Below are 21,233 nucleotides of genomic sequence, written 5' to 3'. Positions count from 1 at the left end.
AACATTTAATTCATTAACTATGTCTAGCAATTAAGTTCCAAAACTGATTGTTTTTGCGAATATTTGTATGGCAAGAATAATGAAAGGGCGTTATTCAGATCTACATCTTATATCCCTCTGCTTTGAGCAAAAATTATCAATTAAAAAACTTCATCAATAATAATTTTAACTAGTTTACAATATAAAAATTACATCAAGAGTAAAACAGAATAAAAAAACCGAAACGAAAGAATAAAAATTTGTTTAGTTCGCTAAATACTATGTTTGTTCCGCGCTTTTATATTTATTTCTAGAAGATAACTGAACAGTAAAAATGGATAAAAGGTAAATAGAAAAGCACTTCTCATAATAGACAAAACAGCTATAATAAAAATATAGACTACAAGCCCACGAGAGATTTTTATTGGTTAATTTGACCCAGCAGGAATCACATATAAATCATTACTACAATATGTAATTAATAACTTTAGAAACTATGACGTCAATTCTTATCGGTTCAAGTGAGTCACAGGTAAGATAATCCCTCAAGTGGAAGGGGGACTTTTTGACCAAACATATTTGTCATGCTATTCACAAGATACTTAAATGGGGAAGAAATTCCGAATAGTTGTAAAGAAGCATGGATTACTCCAATTCACAAAAAAACTCCAAAAGATATTTGCGGAAACTACAGATGTATCTCTGTCACCACTACCTTTAGCAGTCTGTTTGGTTCTGTTTTGGTCTTAAAAAACATGATTGAGAAAGAATACGAACCTCATGAAATTGAACAGCAAGCAGGATTTAGAGCTGGAAGATCTTGCGTAGACCACATATTTACCCTAACACAACTGAATGAAAAGAAAGTTGCAAGAAACCAGGGAATACATCTTTTATTTGTGGATCTCACAAAAGCATATGACACGATTCCTGTGAGAAAGCTGTGGCAGTCTCTTGAACGATCTTCATTAAAAAGCACGATCATCGCCGCAGTCAAACAATTATACAATAAAGCATCATCAAAAATCAAACTAAATAACACCTTATCAGAAGAATTTCCAGTAACAAAAGGCTTACGACAAGGATGCTGCCTCGCTCCAATACTATTTAAGATCTATTTAAATGAAGCACTAAAACACTGGAGAAGATCATGTTCAGGAATGGGGATCCAACTTGACGACGATACAACATTATACACTCTACATTTTGCGGACGACCAAGTAGTAGTGGCAGCAGACAAGGAAGATTTAGAATTCATGACGAGATGGCTGTTTAAAACATATGAAGAATGGGGCTTCTCTGTAAATAGAAACAAAACACATTACTTATGCATCAAGAATGAAGTAAAAGATCTAATGGTCAACGAACATGAAACAATCAAGAATTGTGAGTCATAAACCAGAGTCATAAATATTATTAGACAGAATTGTAATGGAAATATCACTACTTGCAATCCATCTGTTATTATAAGCAAAGCTATATTAGAGAAGGTAAAATGAACATTAATTTAATTACCCAATGATTTATTATATTTCGAATTAAAAGGTATGTGAAAATTTAAGCAGAAATAAAAGAACAAACAACTAGAGTAACAAAAATAGCTCGCTGTCTTAACAATAAAATATAGCTTAATAAGCATATTAACATTAAGGCTAAATCACACACACACACACACACACACACACACACACACACACACACACACACACACACACACACACCTAGTGATAACCCTGCCCCTTTGGAACATGTGTATACTATTGTAAAGTGGGATCCACATGTCCTAAGCTCAAACTGGTCACACTTTGCTGTTGAAGTGGTATCTATCTGACCCCCAGGTTTTTCCTTCATCCCTCACTTACGTGAGGAGGCTTATGATCTGAGTCTCACTTTGGGTGCCCTGTATAATGGATTACCCTCTGTTTTTCATGACTATGGGTAAGCCACCTAACTGTAAGGGTAGCACACATATTGGCTTTTCTCCCTATTTACTTTACTGACTCTATTGAATTTACTCTACCATGACTGCGGGACTAGAGTCCCTAAAAAGAAAAACTGTATTTCGAACAAAGGGTAACCAACCTGAACACCAAACAACTACATTGGTAACTTGAGAGGTAAAGATATACCACATTAGGTACAATTGGGTACATTTGTACCAAAGCATAAAAATTGGTAAAGAGTTAGGTCTTTTGAGTATATCTTCTTTTTTCGGTGTCATATAAGGTCTCCCTAAGTTCGCAATTATTTTGACGAGTTGTTCACAGTCTTCAGCTAATCTAAATAGTTGTTCGGCACTGCGTTTTCCTATCTAATCATGAATATTCTCAGCTACTACATCTGCTTCCTTTTAATTTTGCTGCAGCCCTTGATTTCACCTTTTATAATAAGCTCAAGGATTCTGTACTGCTCTTCCCTGAGAACATACCGTATGTATGACATTCTCCTTATTTTAATAGTTTTCGATGACTCAAGAATGGCCTTTGCTCTAGTTAATACAGCTTCGTTATTTTTTATCGCCGTCCAGGTTATTCCTAGCATTCTTCTATGCAACAGCATCTCAAATGATTCTAGACGATTGATCTCATAACCTTTAGACTCCAGGTCTTGGTAACATGTGAAAAAACACTGATCAAGTATATTATTTGATCATTCTTTGGCGTATTTTCAGGTTAAAAACTGTGGTTACAAACTTTGGTCTCGTGTATGGCGAGACTAGTTTCGCCATTCCTTGACCGGGTCATGAATAATACTGTCCCTACTTTTCCTACCTTACATATATTGTTATTTTGATGTATGCTAAAATTAAGTCAAAAATAGGAGCGCCTCTATAGCAAGTGAAACATTTTTTTTTATTTTTAAATGAATATTTACAATCTACTCATAAACAGTACCTTGAGTAATTAGTAAATAAAATGACAATTAGTGACTTGATTTAAGTGCTCTTTAGCGACAGTTCTTTATTTTCACCTATGTAACTAGGTCTTCGGACCAAGTACTCTTCAGTCTTCATTCCTCCATTGGTGGCTGATATAATTCACTGATAATTTGGCTATGGTGCGTTAAATTAAGAGTTTTTGGCCTTGTGGGAGTAAAGTGATATGATATCTTTTACGGGTAATGCTCCTAGGTCATTGTGGAAGGTTGAATTGCTTACATACGAAGGAGCGTTAGCTATCATACGCAGTATTTTTGATTGGAAGGTCTGCAAAATTTTGGTGGTCGACGGATTTCCACAGCCCCAGAGTTCTACGCCGTAAGTGCGTATTGGTTTTATGACTTTTTAAAGCAGTATTTTATTCTCCAATGACAGTTGTGACTTTCTGCCAAATAACCAATTCATTTTTTTAAATTTTATATTGAGCTGAGTTTTTTGGCGGTGTGTTGCTTTCAAGTCAGCTTTCGCCCCAAATATAACCCAAGATATTTCACGTCTCTAACAGTAATGGGAGCATTGTTTAAATTAGCTTGTAGATAAGTGCGACTCTTGTTGTAAATGTGATTTGAACTAATTTTTCATTATTGACTTTACTTTTTCATTTTGTCAACCAATTCTGTAATATATGCAAGTAATTTTGCAGTTTATTTGATGCTATGTCTGGGTCTTTGTTTGGAACTAAAACGGCTGTATCATCGGCAAAAGGCGCCACTGTGACGTCATCTGTAATAGGTATGTCAGCAGTAAATATTAGGTATGGGAAGAAACCGAGGATACTTCCCTAAGGACAATTCACTGAGGAACGAACGTTCGTTAATATAGAACTTCAAATTAAGATACATATCTCTAGGCAGTAAAGATTTTAATTTATGTAACAAACCGGTTACAAACCAGACTTTATCAAAAGTCTACTCAATATCGAGAAATACTGAAGCACACAGATTCTTTTCTTTTAAACTTTTTTTGATTTAATTTGTTATGTATGACTCTGTTGGATTATTGAACAGTTTTGACAGAAACCAAACTAATGTTCGGGTATTATGTTCTCGAGTGACACAGTTTCTCTTATTCTATTTAGCAGGAGTCTTTTAAATATCTTGGACATAAAGGGGAACAAGCATATCGGATGATAGGAAGAAGGTTCTGTAGGCAATTTCTAGTTTTCCAATCATTATAATATGAGCATATTTCCACTAGATTGGAAAATGTCTTAACTGCAGCATTCTATTATAGATAATAACAAGCATGAGAACTGCTTCCCTGGGTAGATGTTTTAGTATTCCATATCAATTAAATCGTATCCTGGGGCTTTGTGCGAGTTGGTGTTTAATATTATTCTGCAAACCTCGAATGTGGAGAATGTTTTTATTGAAGGTAACAGTATGAAGGGCGCATCTAAATATGCGCTAAATACATCATCATTTATGTTTTGACATAAATTTGTAGTAAATAGATTTTCTAAGTATTCTGCAAATACATTATCTTTTTCATTGTCAGTCTGCACCCAAATTCTATTAGGTTTTCTTATTAAAGGAATTGGTAGTGTCGGTTTCTTAAATTTTTCAGTTGTTCTCCATAATAGAGTGGTCATCTGGAGAGAGACTTAATATAAAAATTAAAAGTTTCATTTCGAGCTTGATATACGCTAACGTTAGCTGGTGTATTAGTCTACTTAGCTGTGTCTTATAAAGTGGATTTCAAAACCTTTGCCATTTTGCACGTGCTCTTCTTTTTTCGGTTAGAATTTGTTTGATATGTAATGGAACATTGTTGTTTTAAGGATTACTCTTTTTACTTATAGGAGTAAATTTCCAAGCAGCGTTTTTTATTACAGTCGGTAAGTTTTGTACTGCAAATTCCAGCTCATCAGATTCTTTTATTCGGTGATCTAACGTTATATTCTGGTTAATGGTGTTTTCAAATTGTTCCCAGTTTGTTGTTTTGTTAGATAATCTTAATAGCTGTTTATTGTATATTATAGTTGGAATTAATCTTATTAATATGGCACTATGGTCCGAACTTAGATCAAAACTAGGCTCTATTTTTAAATGCGTGTTAGGTAAACCTTTAAATATTGCAAAATCTAGAAGATCGAAAATTTTTTGTTGTTATCTGCTGGTCAGTATGTTGATTACCCTATGAATAAGAAGAATGAAATATTTTTCTGTAATAATCGATGTAGATTTTTACCTTTCGTTGTAGTTAGTCGTGATTCCCATAGTGTATTTTTGGAAATTCAATCGCCTCTTACCAGAAAGTGCGAGCCAATGGTTTTACAGGAAGCTGTCGTATTTTTCAAGTAGAATATTAAATCTAGGAGGTGAATAAATAGCTGCGACAATAAATGGCCACAATAAGGTTTCTATTCTGATTGAAGTGCTCTGCTGATTGAATTTTAAGTGTGGAATAATTTTGTAAAATTTTATGGTTAACAAATGATCAGACTATGATTGCCAATTCTGCATGGGCTGTTTCGTCGGGATCGTGGGTAAAATATGTTATGTAAAATGGAATTTTGACAACTGTTCTATCAGTTGAATGACTCTCTAAAACTAATAATCGAACTAATTTAAACCTGCCAAATTAAAAAGTTATGGGACTTGTTCACAATAATTGTGCGTGGTTAAGATTATTCCAACTAACTCTATTTTTCAAAAGTAATTATAAAAAGTTCTAGTAATAAAAACATCGCTAAAATACTACTTTAATTTATTTGAATAATCAAATTAAATAAATCCAAAACTTTTATTTGTTATCCAAAAATGTTATTAGTGATTTGACATTTTATTTTTATAATAAAATTGGCATTTTTATAAAATAAGATTCTTAGGAAGTTATTCTTTATTCTTCCAAACATGTTAATAATTTTCTGTAAAATTTAAGTATGTTAATAAATTACGTTTTGTAATAAAACTGAGTTATCTGGATGCTCGCTTAGACCTTCAAAACGGTCGAAAGTGGTTTAGTTTTAGGTGGAATTAGTTGCTATAAAAACGCTTCATTTTTTTAAATGGTATCAGTTTCTTGCCAACTTACAATCACCAATACAATATGGCTTTTAAAGTAAGTAAAAGATTGTATATTTAGTATTATTAAATATACATAGGTAACCTTTATGAATATTACTTAAGTATTCGCATAGTTTTGCCTTTGTTTTAATTAATATCGCGTAGTTTTTTTACAACAAGTTTTTTAATGTTAATATAGGGGTTTAACTTTTTAAAATTTTCTCATTTTCACATCGTATTCTTGTCTTCTACTTCCTTTTTTTCTTTTTCTATTGCCAGTTTTTTAAATGTTCCCTTTGTAGATGATTTCTTCCAATCTCTGTTTTTTGTTTCAAATTTCTTTTTAGAAATTAATCATAAATTTAGTAGTTTGTTACCTAATTGGACAGTATTATCATTTTATGGCTTTAAAATATCATTACATGTTTTAAAAATTATCTTCACTACAATTTGGATTCATGCGTATTTTTCGTAAGATATCTTTCTTTTTTCTTATATTTTTTCTCTATTCTGGTGGATACTAAAACGATTTTTTTTATTTGTCTTCATTTTTAATTTTTTAGTATAATTTTCCTTGATAATACGTTCTGCAAAATTAAGATTCTTTCTTTCTATTTAGTATAATATAAATAACCCGTATAAATACTGTTGAACTTTGTAATTGCTAATCGAATCATGTCATATGGAAATTCAATACCATACTGGTAAAATTTATTTTCCAATTATTGTCAATGAAGGTATTGTTCATAATTCATCAACAATATAGCTCTCTTAACGTTTAACACTTCTTTGGCTTAAATAGAGCCCTAAACTTCCCAACCATAGCGATTTTACCCCACCAATTTTTCTAGCATCCATAATTCCCTAGTTCCCTATTTATTTTCCAATTTTCAATGAAGGTATTGTTCATAATTCATCAACAATATAGCTCTCTTAACGTTTAACATTTCTTTGGCTTAAATAGAGCCTTAAACTTCCCAACCATAGCGATTTTACCCCACCAATTTTTCTAGCATCCATAATTCCCTAGTTCCCTAGTTCCCTAGTATACCCAAGCTGTAACATTATAATTCGTCATAGATAGATTTTTTGTTGTAATCCTTCATGATGTCTTATCCGAATCAGCCCTCTTATATTTTTTATATACGGGATCATGAATTTTTTCTTAAATTTTTGTGTGTTGAACATTTCATATTTGTCCCCCTTCTTTGATATCATTTTTTTATGTCACTAAATTGCCACTAGCATCGTTCTTTAAAAACGAGCCCGTATTTTCTAAGGCTTATTGGAACGTGTGTGTTGTCTGAGTTGTTAAGTTGACATATGTGTAGGAGGTAATTTTTCAAGATTTTATGAATATACTTTCCCTGCTATCTATGTTTGTGTTTTGTACCATTTCCTCTAGAATATGTTAAAATGATAGTCAAGTATTTCTGATAGTTTAGGTTTTATAGCTGGTAGCTTTATCAGTATATTATTTCTAAATTTTGGATTTATCCACAACTTTATACCTTTCTTCTTTAGTACTCTATCATTAGCTAATTTAAAATCAATGAAAATATGAAAGATTTTGACAAAAAATTTCGTTCCGTGAATATTGGCTCCTAATTTTATAATAATATTTATATCTGTAACATTTCAATAATAAAATCTATCTATTTATTTTCCAACTTCTACTTTTTACACATGTTTCGTATGCCATTTGTTTCGTAATATTTTTTTACTTTTTATTTGTACTTTTCTAATTTTACTGATAACTCTTCTGCATTTTATATTTTTTACTCCCATATTTCAAGGTTTAATAGTCTTGTTTGCCAAAGGTTCTGCTTATTATTTTTTACTTTGTGGCCGAAAACCATGCCATTCTCTACGGAAACTGACCTATTTTTTTTACTATGTTTAATCTCAGAAGGGGTCCAGGGAGGAGAAGACACTCGTGGCTCCAAAACTTGCGGCAATGGTTCGGATTGTCATCTGCTGAACTATTCAGATCTGCCGTAAACAAAGTCAGAATAGCCATGTTGATTGCCAACGTTCGGAACGGACAAGGCACATGAAAAAAAAAGAATGTTTAATCTATTTTTCTAATCTATTACCGTTTTGCATTATTTGTCCCAGAGCAATTACCATATCCTGGAAATAATATCATAGTAACATTGAATGTGATTTTTTTATTTATTTTTTTAGTTTCTGTTGGTATTTTAAATTTTTTGTTTAAGAAAAGAAACTAGCATTACTATATTCAAATTTATTTTACTATTATATAGTTTATCAGATTTCAATTGTAAAAATTTGTTTTTTGTATACTCAAATTATTTTAAGTTTAATGCTTGATAATAAAATTAATATTTCGTTTTTAGGTAATCATCTTTGCTTCATTTCTGGCTTTTGCCAACGCCGGTAGCTGGGACAGTACATTAGCAGTTCCCACCTCTCCAGTAGTATCAGCCTACCACTCGGCTCCAGTTTTAGCTGCTCCGGCTGTATCCAAATCGATTGTTCAAACCTACACCAGCCACCCAGCGCCTGTAGCTTTTGCTGCTCCAGTTTTAGCCAAATCAGTAGCTCCAGTAGTCTCCGCCTACTCTTCTCCATTGGCTCTACCAGCTCATGGTCCTGTTGTATCGGCGTACTCGGCTCCATTGTCTCTACCATCCCATGGCCCTGTTGTATCAGCGTACTCTGCTCCATTGTCTCTACCAGCCCATGGACCTGTTTTATCAGCGTACTCAGCTCCATTAGTAGCTAAAAGCCCTCTTTCATATGCTGCACATTCACCAGTTGTCTCTGCTTACTCTTCCCCACTTATCTCAGGCTACTCTGCACCAGTTGTAGCCAAAAGCTTGTCTCCTTTAGCTTATGCTGCACCTTCTCCAGTTGTATCTGCATACTCTTCTCCAGTTGTATCTGGCTACTCTTCTCCAGTTGTATCTGCTTACTCTTCACCAGTCTTAGCTAAGAGTTTGGCTCCAGCACCAGTTGCCTATGCCGGGCACGCTGCTCCAGTTCTATCCGCTTACTCCGCTGGACCAGTTGTTCAACCATGGTAATTAGAAATGTGATAAACATCTTTAAATTATTTATTTATAAATAAATAAACGTTAGTAAAACACATTGTTTTTATTATTTATGCAGTTTGTTATTTATAATACAATTTTTTAAAAATAAAATTAGATTGTTGAGATATTCCAATAATCGATATTTTTATATGGTATTACGCTACACTTATAATGAGAATTACATTTTATATTTGGTATCAAAACTTTCTACTAGTAAAATTAAAATGTGATGATTGTGGTACCTCTCATGTAGGTAGAACCATTCGAAAGTTATCTACTAGAGTTTCAGAACATTTGAAAAGACCAAACTTTTCAAGTTTTGGTCAACACTTATTATCCAGTAAACACAATTTTAACATCAATACTGGTTCATCTATTTTACATGACATTACTAGAAAGAAAATCTACTTTTACGATTTATTGGAAGATTTGGAAATTACAAGGGAAACAAATAAAAACTCTCACTGTTTTAATACTCAAATTAATTTAAATTGTACTAAATTTAAACCCATTTTCAAAACTTTATTGCAGCTTTACCTCGTGGGGGACCCAGCTCGGCTTTTTAGACTTCCTGCACTGAGTATACCGATTAAGAATTTATTAATTTCATATTTTGATTAATATTAGTATTTTATTCTTCAACAATTTACAAAACTAGCTGGCTCAGGTTCAATTGATCTATAGTTGGCGTTGATTACACTTTCCATATATCTGCGTAATTTAGATAGACCATCTCCACAGTTGTATATTTCAACATTTCCCACTGTTGGTCAGTTGGTCTTGAGTAATACTTTGACATTTTAATTTTATGGTTCTCCCATTGACTGTGGGTTTAACTGAACTGTTTAGATTATACCCAATTTATACACTCTACTTTCAATTTTGATTTTTTTTTATTTAAAATTAACGTGTCTCGACAGCTTATGGTCATTGACACGGGTACAGTTTACATATTTTGCACATTATACATATTTTATATAGGTACAAGAATTTAATATGAACAGTTTTTTTTTGTAGGCAAGTTAAAACAATAAAGCTGATCACTATGCACTGTTTATATTAGCTGAATTAAACTTGTTTCTTTTAAAAATCTAAGAACACTGTCAAAACGGTTTGGAACACTGAGAATGTCTTTTAGATTTCCTTTTAGGCTGTGCTTGTTTCTGGAAGAATCATACTGGCAGCAGTCTACTATCACGTGTTTGATGAAAAGGAGGCTATTACAGTAGTGGCATAATAAAGAGTTTTCTGATGCCATAAGATATCCACGTGTGAGACGTGTATGCCCTATTCGTAGTCGGTGAATAACTGACTTTTCTTCTTTCCTGTTCATAGAGTAGATATTGACGCGAGATAAGTTGGGTTCAACGTCATGCAGATTAGTTTTTGTTTTACTCCACAGGTCCGCCCATGAGATGAGGATTTTTTGTTTTATCAATATTTCAAGATCCTTATGGATTTGGACCTCTTTGAAGGCTATGTCAGAAGAACATGCTGCTTTAGCGGCTTGGTCTGCTTTTTCGTTTCCCAATATACCAACATGAGATCGAGTCCAGATCATTATGACTTTTATGATAGCAGAATATAGTTGGTTACAGATGGTGTGGAGTTCATGGACTAGTGGTTTTCGCGAAAATGCATCTTATGGAATGAATCGAGGAAAGAGAATGGCGATTTTTATGCTTTCATTTGAAGTAGGATGGATTGAAGTCTTTAATGCTTGGAGTATTCCATATAATTGTGCGGTATATATACTTCAACTTTTAGCCAATCGCACAGAGCTTATTGTCGTCGTCAGTGTGGACACAACGAAGCCACAACAGTCTTCATTCCTGGACGCATCGGTGTATAAAATTTTATCAAATTGTGTTAAGTTGAGGATGTTTTGGAAGGATTTTCTAAGGATTAAGTTTAGGATTCCTGTTTTGTCGAATCTGCATAAATCAGTATTGAATATTGGAAGATTGTGCATCCATGGAGCTGTCTTGGGGGTATAAATAGAAGTAGTATTGGAAAGGTTGATAGAATCTAATAAAGGAGATAATAATTGTGGTAATGTGAGAGACTGGTTGGATGCGTTTGCTGGGGGAGGTTCTATGGGATTGATTAGATTTATTACCGGGTTACTTGGGTTTGCTAATATTCTTACAAAGTATGAAAGTAGAAGCTGCTGTCTTCTTAGATGGAGTGGTGGCTCTGAAGATTCAACGCACACACTTTCAGCGGGACTTGATTTGAAAGCACCGAGGCATAGTCATAGGGATGTATTTTGAATCGTGTTTAGAGACTTTAGTAGGGAGCTACTAGATTCCATATAAAGAATACTGCCATAATCTAGCCTAGAGCGAATTAACGCTCTATATATTTTAAGAAGAGATTCTTCGTCAGCTGCCCAAGAGAAGCTAGCAAGAGACTTAAGTAATTCTTTGGATACAGTTTCCTTTAAGTTTCTGAATATGCTGTCTCCAGATAAGCTTTTTATCAAAGGTGATACCAAGAAGTGTCAAATAATTAACTGTTTGTAAACGAAGTCCGTTTAGAGTTATAGAAGGTGGATTAGGTCTATGTTTTTTGGTAAAGTGAATTACTTTGAATTTAGGAGCTGAAAACACAAATCCAGTACGCGTGGACCAGGTGTCTATTTTGTTTATTGCATTTTGTAGCAAAGTGCTGGTGGTATCTGTGACTATGCCTTGGCAGTATAATATAATATCATCAGCATATATTGAGTACCTGACTGGTGGTTCTAGATATGAATAAAAGGTATTTATGCTAAGTAAAAATAAAGTGGTGCTTAAAACTGAGCCCTGAGGCAAACCGTTGTCCAAAGCGTGTGGTTTTGATATTTTTCCGTTTGTTAATACTCTAAAATATCGATATTTTTTTAAAATAAATAAATGTTACCAGTTAAGTTATATTTAGTTAATTTTCTTAGAATTAGAGGTCTTTGTACTGTGTCGAAGGTACTTTGGATATATAAAGTTACTGCTATGACTTCGCTTCTATTCGAAAATGCGTTAACAATGTCAGTATGTAGTGTGACCAGGTTATTTATTGTACTTTGATTTGATCTGAAACCTGTTTGGAATGGGTCAAGAATATTATTTCTTTCTAGATACCATAGTAAGCGTTTATTGACCATCTTTTCTAACATTTAACATAGTGAACAAGTGAGAGAAATTGGTCTATATGATTTTAGAAGATTTGGAGATGAGTCATTTTTTTGATAGGAATTGTAGTTGCTTGTCGCCATAACGTTGGGAACTGGTTTTGCGACCAGATCTTATTATATAACTCTAGCAGTTTGAGATGTGTGTCTGGATTAAGATTTTTAAGAATATGGATAGGATATCGTCAGAACCGGCTGCTGAGTTTTTAATGAAGATATGGCTTCGTTTAATTCTAGGAGATTAAAAGGAAGATTCATAGAGCTAGTGTTAGAAAATATTTTGGGGCTGGATATGTTGGTATCTGAGTTATTGGGAAGATTCGGAATGTTTGACTTATCTGAAAAGTAAGAGGCAAAGATATCTGCAATATGTTGATCGGCATTCCACCACGGAGCAGGTTTATTGGAAAGATCAATCGCGCATTTACCAATACATTCCTCAGCAGATTCAGTTAAACAGTTTTACATCTGTATCTATATCATTGTTAAAAAGTAATTCATCGGTTTTTCCCTTAACAGTGGTTCTAAAAAGATCCCAGTTTGCTTGAGTGATTTTCCATTTTGTTATAATTCTTGAGGGCAGTTTTGACTGGTCAGAGATGAGAAAAGGAAAATTATTACTCTCATAGAGACTGTTTAGTGTGTACCATGAAAGTAAAGTTAATATTCCGGGATTACAGAAAGATAAATCTATGGAAGAGAAACTACCTATTTGAATGTGAAAGTATGTACTACTTCCTGAATTTAGTAAGTTTATATTTACCTTATTTAGTAAATTTTCGATTTTTTTACCTCTTCCAAATGTGTTTTCGGAGCCCCACATAGTATTATGTGCATTAAAGCCACCTACTAAGATAAAAGGTGTAGGAAGCAGAGAAGTTAAATCTTCAAGATCGGAACTTATTAAACAATAGTTTGGAGGGATGTATATGCAACAAATTGTAATTTTGTAAGGACATCAAGCTGTAACGGCTATAGCTTCGAGATTTGTGTTTAGCGGAAATTCTTTATGGAAAATATCAGTGGAAACAAAAACTGATGCTCCGCCACTGGCACGAAGTTGGGTAGTTCGAATATAGTGGTAACCTGTAAAATTTTTAAGTTGTCCGGAATACTTATCAGTGAAATTTGTTTCTTGTAGGCATAGAAAGTCAGGAGAAGACTCAGAAGGCATGGACGACGAGGATAAAATCCATCACAATTCCATTGTATCGGTGTGAAGGCTTAAATTATTATGTAGAGTGTTTGGATTTTTGCGAAGTTTGTGAACTATCAGAGAGGTGTTCTTTATCACAATCATCCTGGGAATTATCAAGACTGTTTGTACGTTCAGAATCATCTGTTGCAGAATGTATTTTAGTTTTAATTTTTTTATTGAAGCGTGTAATTCTGATTTTTGTAGATCTATCTTTATAATTTGCGTTTATTGATTGCAAAGTTAGAATGAGTGATTTAATATCTGTTGTGAATTTAAATGCTTCTGAGACAGGGTCACAGCTGTCGTAAGCGTTCTCGATAAAGGCAATTATATTATCAGGAGGAACTGCAAAAGCTTCTGGGTTTTGTTTATAGGCTTCGTGTATTGCTTGCTTGGAGTCAGTGCATACACTGGGATTGAGAGAAGAACTACGTTTTCGTTTCTTTTTTGTATTGGAGGTGTAGAGGAACTAGGAACTGTTTGTTTGGGAGGAAACATAGTTTGTTCTGTTGCGGGGTTTTCCCTAGATTGAAGGTTATTATCGCTTATAGATGATACAGATGAGCGTGGACTTTTCTGTGGCAGTTGAGAACTTAAACATAGTTTATCTGACTTTTCAGATATTGTATCATTTTCGCCATTCTCTAAAGAGGAAGACAAATTAAATAGATTTGTTTGGGAGGAAGACGGTTTGGAATGAGATGGAAATTGTGTATTCTGTTGCTGTGACGTTGATTCGGTGGGAGGACTTAAGACGCCATGAGAAAAAGGCCATTATATACATATATATATATATATATATATATATATATATATATATATATATATATATATATATATATATATATATATATATACAGGGTGATCCTTAAGTAATTGTACAAACATAATCCGTAGATTCTGCACTTTAAAATATTACGATTTTAACTTGCCTTAATAAAATATTGATATTAAGAAAGATACAGGGTGTTAAATTGGAAATTTAAAATTTTATTTTTCGTTATAACTTTTACGTTTGTAAATATTTTTAGACAAAAATTTACAATTGGATTTACAATACTTCATCTGACAACCTGTCATCTGAAAATCCTACTTTTTCTCAGGGTGATCCTTAAGTAATTGTACAAACATAATCCGTAGATTCTGCACTTTAAAATATTACGATTTTAACTTGCCTTTATAAAATATTGATATTAAAAAAGATACAGGGTGTTAAATTGGAAATTTAAAATTTTATTTTTCGTTATAACTTTTACGTTTGTAAATATTTTTAGACAAAAATTGGACAATTGGATTTACAATACTTCATCTGACAACCTGTCATCTGAAAATCCTACTTTTTCTCATGGCGTCCTAAGTCCTCCCACCGAATCAACGTCACAGCAACAGAATACACAATTTCCATCTCATTCCAAACCGTCTTCCTCCCAAACAAATCTATTTAATTTGTCTTCCTCTTTAGAGAATGGCGAAAATGATACAATATCTGAAAAGTCAGATAAACTATGTTTAAGTTCTCAACTGCCACAGAAAAGTCCACGCTCATCTGTATCATCTATAAGCGATAATAACCTTCAATCTGGGGAAAACCGCGCAACAGAACAAACTATGTTTCCTCCCAAACAAACAGTTCCTAGTTCCTCTACACCTCCAATACAAAAAAGAAACGAAAACGTAGTTCTTCTCTCAATCCCAGTGTATGCACTGACTCCAAGCAAGCAATACACGAAGCCTATAAACAAAACCCAGAAGCTTTTGCAGTTCCTCCTGATAATATAATTGCCTTTATCGAGAACGCTTACGACAGCTGTGACCCTGTCTCAGAAGCATTTAAATTCACAACAGATATTAAATCACTCATTCTAACTTTGCAATCAATAAACGCAAATTATAAAGATAGATCTACAAAAATCAGAATTACACGCTTCAATAAAAAAATTAAAACTAAAATACATTCTGCAACAGATGATTCTGAACGTATAAACAGTCTTGATAATTCCCAGGATGATTGTGATAAAGAACACCTCTCTGATAGTTCACAAACTTCGCAAAAATCCAAACACTCTACATAATAATTTAAGCCTTCACACCGATACAATGGAATTGTGATGGATTTTATCCTCGTCGTCCATGCCTTCTGAGTCTTCTCCTGACTTTCTATGCCTACAAGAAACAAATTTCACTGATAAGTATTCCGGACAACTTAAAAATTTTACAGGTTACCACTATATTCGAACTACCCAACTTCGTGCCAGTGGCGGAGCATCAGTTTTTGTTTCCACTGATATTTTCCATAAAGAATTTCCGCTAAACACAAATCTCGAAGCTATAGCCGTTACAGCTTGATGTCCTTACAAAATTACAATTTGTTGCATATACATCCCTCCAAACTATTGTTTAATAAGTTCCGATCTTGAAGATTTAACTTCTCTGCTTCCTACACCTTTTATCTTAGTAGGTGGCTTTAATGCACATAATACTATGTGGGGCTCCGAAAACACATTTGGAAGAGGTAAAAAAATCGAAAATTTACTAAATAAGGTAAATATAAACTTACTAAATTCAGGAAGTAGTACATACTTTCACATTCAAATAGGTAGTTTCTCTTCCATAGATTTATCTTTCTGTAATCCCGGAATATTAACTTTACTTTCATGGTACACACTAAACAGTCTCTATGAGAGTAATAATTTTCCTTTTCTCATCTCTGACCAGTCAAAACTGCCCTCAAGAATTATAACAAAATGGAAAATCACTCAAGCAAACTGGGATCTTTTTAGAACCACTGTTAAGGGAAAAACCGATGAATTACTTTTTAACAATGATATAGATACAGATGTAAAACTGTTTAACTGAATCTGCTGAGGAATGTATTGGTAAATGCGCGATTGATCTTTCCAATAAACCTGCTCCGTGGTGGAATGCCGATCAACATATTGCAGATATCTTTGCCTCTTACTTTTCAGATAAGTCAAACATTCCGAATCTTCCCAATAACTCAGATACCAACATATCCAGCCCCAAAATATTTTCTAACACTAGCTCTATGAATCTTCCTTTTAATCTCCTAGAATTAAACGAAGCCATATCTTCATTAAAAACTCAGCAGCCGGTTCTGACGATATCCTATTGTTACGATAAATATACTGGCCTAACTTTTATGACTAATTATTCTGTTTTATTGTAGAAATTTCGGTGGAAGTCTAGAACCAAAATTATGGTGAATGAGCCGGCCAAGCTTCTCGATCTTTCGATGCTGTTCTAGTATATCAGGATTTCGTATATAAATACAACATTTTTATATGGAGGGCAGTTAATACTCAAGACCCGCGCTCGCGAATTTGTAACGTACGAATAAATAAATTATTGTCAGATAAGTTAATATAAATAAAGAAATAAATTAAATCCATAAGTGTTATAAATATTGAACCTTTTAATAAATTCACAACAAATGGTGTCAGAGTGAGATCGAACATAAATTAGACTTATAATAATAATACAAGTGAATATAAAATAAATTGTGAAAATGGCTACGATTTATGAGCTGACAGTGACTAATTTAAGAAGACATCTTGAAGACAGAGAATTATCTTCCACCGGAAAAAAGGCTGAGTTAGTCCAACGACTAAAGAACGCTTTGCTAGAAGAAGGACTAGACCCAGAGACTTATATATTTGAAGACAAACATGATGCTGTCATCTCGTCGATTTCGAAATTGGAGAACAAAGTATCCGGCGACATCGCTTCTTTAGAAAGCAAAGTTTCTAACGAGATTTCTTCTCTGGAAAGCAAAGTCTCTGCTAACATCTCTTCGGAAATCTCTAAAGTCACTTCTGAGATGTCTGCCCTGGACGATAGAATATCTTCGTTAAAAAACCAAGTTGCTGCCGATAAGTTGGCCTTCGAAGAAAAGATTAAAGAGATGGAAAGGAAGATGGAAGAAACAGGGACAGCAGAGAGAGGTAACAATCCGATTACAGTGGAGATAAAAGAAGACGAGACGAAATTTAAGTTGGAGACACGGCCGAAATTTGAAGGAAGTGGAGGTTCTATTCATGTTAAAGTCCCAACTTTCGACGGAAAATCATCATGGAACAACTACATGAAACAGTTCGAATCAGCCGCAAGAGCAAATGGATGGTCTGAAAAAGAAAAGGCTGTAAACCTGACTATCGCTCTTCGAGGAGATGCCTTAGATGTGCTTCAGACCATAGCCGTAGAGGAGACCGATGATTTCGAACAACTGAAGAAGAGGTTAAATATGCGATATGGCCACGAACATTTGGAGCATGTATATCAGTCACAGCTTAAAAATCGTAGACAGAAGAAAGATGAGGCTCTTCAAGAATATGAGGTAGATATTGCCAGATTAGTACGATATGCTTATCCAACAGCTCCCGAAGACATGATGGAAAAATTGGCCGTTCAAACGTTTATTGATGGTCTTCGTGATCATGAAATGCAGAGAACACTGCGATTAGCACGTCACAAGACGCTGGTTGATGTCCTATCCGCCGCCCTCGAATATGAGTCAGCTACGCAGGCCTCTGGCGGTTACAGTAAAGTTAGGACTGTAAAAGAGGAAGGAGATGAAGATAAACTTGACCAGCTCTTTAATTTGATGAAAAGCATGACATGCAAGAAAAAGAAGACCATAAAATCAAGAAACTCACCATCAGGAAAACCAGAACGAGTCAACCTTAGGGGGGCAGCTTCGACCCGGAACTCTTCCAAAGACCCTCTTATACTAATAGCTTCTTTGAAATGTCGTGAAGATAGTGTATATGTAGATGGAGACATAAATGGTAAAAAGCATACGTTGTTGGTGGATACCGGAGCGACCAGAACCATTATACGCCCGACAGTTATAAACAGCCGAAAGAAACTGTTACCAACGAGGTTGCGACTTCGGACCGCTACAGGTGAAAATGCCAACATTCATGGAGAAATCCAGGTACAATTGGGGATTGGAGCAGAAAAGTTTGTCCATACTGTTATAGTTGCTGACATCGAAGAGGATGTTATATTAGGAATGGACGTAATGAATATGCATGGATTCCAATTGGATTTTAAGAATAAGGTAATCAAAGTTGGCAACGAGGAAGTATTTCTCCATCCACATAATGACAACACTGTGCAAGCAGCCATTACAGAAGATACAGTCGTGCCTGCGAGAAGCGAAACGATCATAGTAGCGCGACTACAGGGAATTGTAGACGAAGGGAGACCTGTTATGATGGAGCCTTGGAACCACGACGATGAGGTTGGCCGTGGAATCATAATTGGAAAGGAATTGGTGACTTCGGCTAAAGAAATTCCTGTGAGACTTATCAATGTCAACGACTACCCAGTGACCATAAAGAAAGAGACAAAAGTAGGAACTTGTGTACCTGTGACATCCATAATTCGTCAGGCGACAACATCTGATAATTCCAACGACAAATTCGACCAAATGGTTGCAGTTGCAGGACAGTCTCTAAACCAGATGGAGAAAAGGAAATTAAGGGAATTTCTTCGGCAGTATCGTGATATTTTCGTACCGAAAGGAGGAAAGACGGGAAGAACTACCGTTGTTAAGCATAAAATTGATACTGGTAATGCTAAGCCAATTCGTCAAACAGCTCGACGATTACCACAGGCGAAAAGAGAGGAAGCTGAAACGATTGTTCAGGAAATGAAGAAAGACGGGGTGATAGAACCTTCTACGAGCCCATGGGTCTCTCCGGTGGTCCTGGTTAAGAAGAAAGACGGAACGACGAGGTTCTGTGTGGATTACCGTTTGCTGAACAACGTTACCAAGAAAGATAGTTATCCTCTGCCTCGGATCGATGACACATTGGACACATTGGCTGGAAGTAAATTGTTTTCCACTTTAGATTTGAAGTCTGGATACTGGCAGGTAGAAATGGACCCAGTAGATAAAGAAAAGACAGCCTTCACCACAGGATCTGGATTGTGGCAATTCAACGTTATGCCATTTGGACTTTGTAATGCTCCTGCGACATTTGAGAGGCTTATGGAAAATGTGTTGAGAGGGTTATCTTGGAAAACATGCCTGGTTTATTTAGATGACATAATCGTCTTGGGGGAGACATTCGAAGATCATTTGAGGAATTTAGAAAACGTTTTTAATCGACTTAAAGCTGCCCAATTGATGCTAAACCCCAAGAAGTGCCAGCTATTTCAAGGTAAAGTCAATTATCTGGGTCATATAGTCAGTAAAGAAGGAGTGGCCGTGGATAAGGGAAAAATCGATTCCATTAAGGAATGGCCAAAACCAACTGACAAACATCAAGTGAGAAGTTTTCTTGGATTATGTACTTACTACCGGAGGTTTATTAAGAAGTTTGCAGATATCGCTAAGCCATTAACGCGACTTACAGAGGAAGCAAGAGAATACCGCTGGGATATAGACTGCCAAAATGCCTTTGAGACCTTGAAAAAGCATTTAATAACAGCACCAATTTTAGGGTATCCACTGCCAGAAGGAGAGTTCATCTTAGATACAGATGCAAGTAATGTGGGAATTGGAGGAGTGCTGTCTCAGATTCAAGGAGGACAGGAACGAGTCCTCGGATATTTTAGTAAAGTTCTTTCAAAACCTGAGCGGAATTATTGCGTCACGAGAAGAGAACTTCTGGCAGTAGTGAAATCAGTAGAGCACTTCTATCAATACCTCTATGGAAGAAAGTTTCTAATCCGAACCGACCATGCCGCCCTTAAGTGGTTGATGCAGTTTAAGAATCCAGAGGGTCAGATAGCCAGGTGGATCGAACGACTCCAAGAATACGATTTTAAGATTGAGCACCGGGCCGGAGTTAGCCACAGAAACGCTGATTCTCTTTCCAGAAGGCCATGCTCAGCAGAGTGTCCCCACTGCAACAAAACGGAATCCAAGGAAGCAGCAGTGCTAAGAACGACGATTGTCAACGACGACTGGACGCCTACTAAGATCAGGGAAGAACAAGAGAGAGATCCAGTTATACAGAAAATCCGAAAATGGAAAGAGGAAAACCGTCGACCACCTTGGCAGGAAATATCAAACCTATGCTCAGTAGTTAAGACGTATTGGGCCCAGTGGGACTCATTTATCATCGAAGATGGCTTGCTTAAACGAGTCCTGGAAAATGATGACGGTTCAGAGAAGAGAAGACAGTTGGTGATCCCAAAGAGCAGAATAGCCGAAGTACTTCGTCAGTTACACGACAGTCCATCGGGAGGGCATTTTGGTGTAAGGAAAACCCTTCAGCGAATTCGGGAACGGTTTTATTGGATGAACAGTTCCGACGATGTAAAAGACTGGTGTAAGAAATGTACTATTTGTGCCACGAGTAACGGGCCTTACCGAAAAAGGAGAGCTCCTATGAGACAATATAATGTTGGAAGCCCGTTTGAAAGAATAGCTTTGGACATCGCTGGGCCATTTCCAGAAAGTGAAAATGGAGGCAAGTACATGCTGGTAGTAATGGATTACTTCAGTAAGTGGGTCGAGATTTACGCACTTCCAGACCAGAAGGCCGCCACCGTTGCAGATAAGTTGATCCAAGAATATATCAGCCGATTTGGAGTGCCTTTGGAGATCCATAGTGACCAAGGCAGGAACTTCGAAAGCGATCTATTCCAAGGAATATGTGATAGACTAGGCATGAAGAAAACAAGAACTACAGCATATCATCCGCAATCTGATGGTATGGTAGAACGGATGAATAGGACAGTTGGCAAATATTTGATAAAGATGGTGTCCGATCATCAGCGAGACTGGGACCAATACCTTCCGTTCTTCACAATGGCCTACAGATCTGCTGTTAACGAATCAACAGGCCAGACACCAGCGAAAGTCCTATTCGGACGCGAAATGCGACTACCTTGTGATCTAGAGTTT

At 35.4% G+C, this 21,233-nt stretch overlaps 2 protein-coding genes across 2 annotated transcripts in view; both read left to right on the top strand.

Moving 5' to 3' along the window:
- prom (prominin) overlaps positions 1-21,233 on the top strand; it is a 614,595-nt gene that overhangs the window by 481,774 nt on the left and 111,588 nt on the right. The window lies entirely within an intron of this gene.
- LOC140448518 (uncharacterized) lies at positions 5,868-9,037 on the top strand. Its single transcript, XM_072541601.1, has 2 exons — positions 5,868-5,980; positions 8,286-9,037. The coding sequence occupies exons 1-2, from the start codon at positions 5,969-5,971 to the stop codon at positions 8,973-8,975; spliced, it is 702 nt and encodes a 233-aa protein (XP_072397702.1). The 5' UTR covers positions 5,868-5,968; the 3' UTR covers positions 8,976-9,037.

This window comes from Diabrotica undecimpunctata, chromosome 8 (assembly GCF_040954645.1).
Source record: "Diabrotica undecimpunctata isolate CICGRU chromosome 8, icDiaUnde3, whole genome shotgun sequence".
Lineage (NCBI taxonomy): Eukaryota > Metazoa > Arthropoda > Insecta > Coleoptera > Chrysomelidae > Diabrotica > Diabrotica undecimpunctata.
Note: the sequence above shows the minus strand (reverse complement) of the source record. Positions and strands in the feature narration are given on the sequence as shown.